At 55.5% G+C, this 2,327-nt stretch overlaps 1 protein-coding gene across 1 annotated transcript in view; it reads left to right on the forward strand.

Annotated features, from left to right (window-relative positions):
* Positions 1 to 222: 222 nt before the first annotated feature.
* Positions 223 to 2,327, forward strand: part of ETH_00010450 (uncharacterized protein) — a gene marked incomplete at both ends in the record, with an annotated part of 2,686 nt that continues 581 nt past the window's right edge. The window contains one exon of the mRNA XM_013376964.1: positions 223 to 1,044. Coding sequence (XP_013232418.1) covers positions 223 to 1,044 — 822 coding nt within the window. The remainder of the gene's footprint in view (positions 1,045 to 2,327) is intronic.

Below are 2,327 nucleotides of genomic sequence, written 5' to 3' on the forward strand. Positions count from 1 at the left end.
GCTGCTGCTGCTGCTGCTGCTGCCGCTGCGGCTGCTGCTTGCTGGTTCTGGTGTTCCCAAGCCATTTTGTCCCCGCAGCAGGGGCCGGCTGCCAGCAGAGTTGGAAGCCCCTAGAGAGGCAGCAGTTTGCTGCTGCCGCCGACATCGCTGCTGCAGCGTCTGCAGCAGCTGCAGCAGCTGCTGCTGCAGCTGCAGCTGCAGCTGCCTCAGCAGGTATTAGAAATGAGTCCCCCAGTAGCAGCAGGAGGTGGCCTGCCAGCTGCAGCAGCAGGTGCTGCACAAGCAGCACCCCCCCCACCAGCAGCAGCAGCAGCACCCTTCACAGCTGCAGCAGCAGCAGCCCTCCCAGCAGCAGCAGCAGCACCCCACGCAGCAGCAGCAGCACCACCACCACCACCGCCACCGCCACCAGTGACAACCCCCGTTGCAGCTCCGCCATCGGCAGAAGCTGCAGAAGCAAGAGCAGCAGCAGCAGCAGCAGCAGCAGCAATGAGGGTTCCAGGGCGAGCTGCAGCAGCAGCAGCAGGCCCGAGCGCCCCCCCTGCTTCTGCTGCTTCGGCGTTGAGCCTCAGCAGCGAAGACACGAGCGCAGCGACGGCTGCGAGCAGCCCGGCGCCGCAGCCAGCAGCAGCAGCAGCAGCAGCAGCAGCAGCAGCAAGGGGGCGGCGGGGGCCGCCCGGGGGGGGCCCCCGCGCAGCAGCAGCACTGCGGGAGTCGACAGACAATAAAGTCCATTTGGTGTTTTATAGTGGAGTGGTTTTGACGCTGCTGCTGCTGTTCCCGCTGCTGCTAGGGTTTCATTTGCTGTCGCCAGAGGCGGTTTCGTTGGGGGTTTTGCTGCTGCCGCTGCTGACGGCGCTGGCGCAGGCCCTTGCTGCACCTGTGGGGCCCCGCTGCTGCTGCTGCTGCTGCTGCTGCTTCCCCAGCCGCCGCACACTCGCAGCCTGCTTCAGCAGCTTCACTTCTTACGAAGTCAAATTCAAAATTGCTGTTTGCGCTGCAACACTCGCCCCCATCATCTGCATCCTCACCATCATTTTCGAAGTAGGGTTTAGGGTTTGGGGTTTAAGGTTTAGGGTTTGGGGTTTGGGGTTTAGGGTTTGGGGCTTGAGGTTTAGGGTGTGGGATTTAAGTTGTGGGATTTAGGGTTTAGGGTTCAGGGTTCAGAGTCCAGGGTTTAGGGTTTAGGGTTTACGGTTTAGGGTTTAGGGTTTAGGGTTGAGGCCTGATGGTTTAGGGTTTAGAGTTTAGGGTTGATGGTTTAGGGTTTGGGGTTTGGGATTGACGGTTTAGGGTTTAGGTTAGGGTTTAGGACGTGGGGTATACAGCTGAAGAAGATGCGCAAACTGGCGTCTGTGCGAGTTGCTAGGGTTTAGGGTTTCGCGTTGAGGATTTGTTGTTCAGGGCTTAGGGTTAAGGGTTTAGGGTTTAGGGTTTAGGGTTTCGAGTTTTAGGCTTCGGGTTCCGGGTTTCTTGTTTCATGTTTATGGTTTCGGGTAAACGCTCCAGGGTTTCCTTTTTCGCGTTTCGTGTTTCTTGCCTCTTCCCCAGGGTTTAGGGTTTAGGGTTTAGGGTTTAGGGTTTAGGGTTTATGGTTTATTGTTTAGGGTTTCGGCTCTCGGGTTTTTTATTTCGGGTTTCTTGTTTCTTGTTTGTCATTCACGGTTTAGGGTTCAGGGTGTAGGGTGTAGGGTTTAGGGTTTAGGGTTTAGGGTTTAGGGTTTCGGCTCTCAGGTTTCTTGTTTCCTGCTTCTTATATCGGGTTTCTTGTTTCTTGTTTCCTGTTTCTTATTTACGGTTTAGGGATGAAGCTTAAGGGTTTAGGGTTGCGGGGTCAGGGTTTAGGATTTGGGATTTAGAATTTAGGGTTTAGGGTCTAGGGTTTAGGGTTTAGGGTTTAGGGTTTTGCGTGTGTGCAGCGGCCGTGGGCTTCGCACTTGTGTCTGCTGCCTTTTGCTGCTGCTTGTATCGGGTTTCTCGTTTCTCGTGCCTCGTTCCTTACACAGGGTTCACGCTCAAGGGTTTAGGGTTTAGGGTTTAGGGTTTAGGGTTTAGGGTTTAGGGTTTAGGGTTTAGGGTTTAGGGTTTAGGGTTTTGCGTGTGTGCAGCGGCCGTGGGCTTTGCACTTGTGTCTGCTGCCTTTTGCTGCTGCTTGTATCGGGTTTCTCGTTTCTCGTGCCTCGTTCCTTACAGAGGGTTCACGCTCAAGGGTTTAGGGTTTAGGGTTTAGGGTTTAGGGTTTAGGGTTTAGGGTTTAGGGTTTTGCGTGTGTGCAGCGGCCGTGGGCTTCGCACTTGTGTCTGCTGCCTTTTGCTGCTGCTGGGGAT

Source organism: Eimeria tenella, genomic scaffold (genome assembly GCF_000499545.2).
Source record: "Eimeria tenella Houghton genomic scaffold, Eth_scaff43, whole genome shotgun sequence".
Classification (NCBI taxonomy): domain Eukaryota; phylum Apicomplexa; class Conoidasida; order Eucoccidiorida; family Eimeriidae; genus Eimeria; species Eimeria tenella.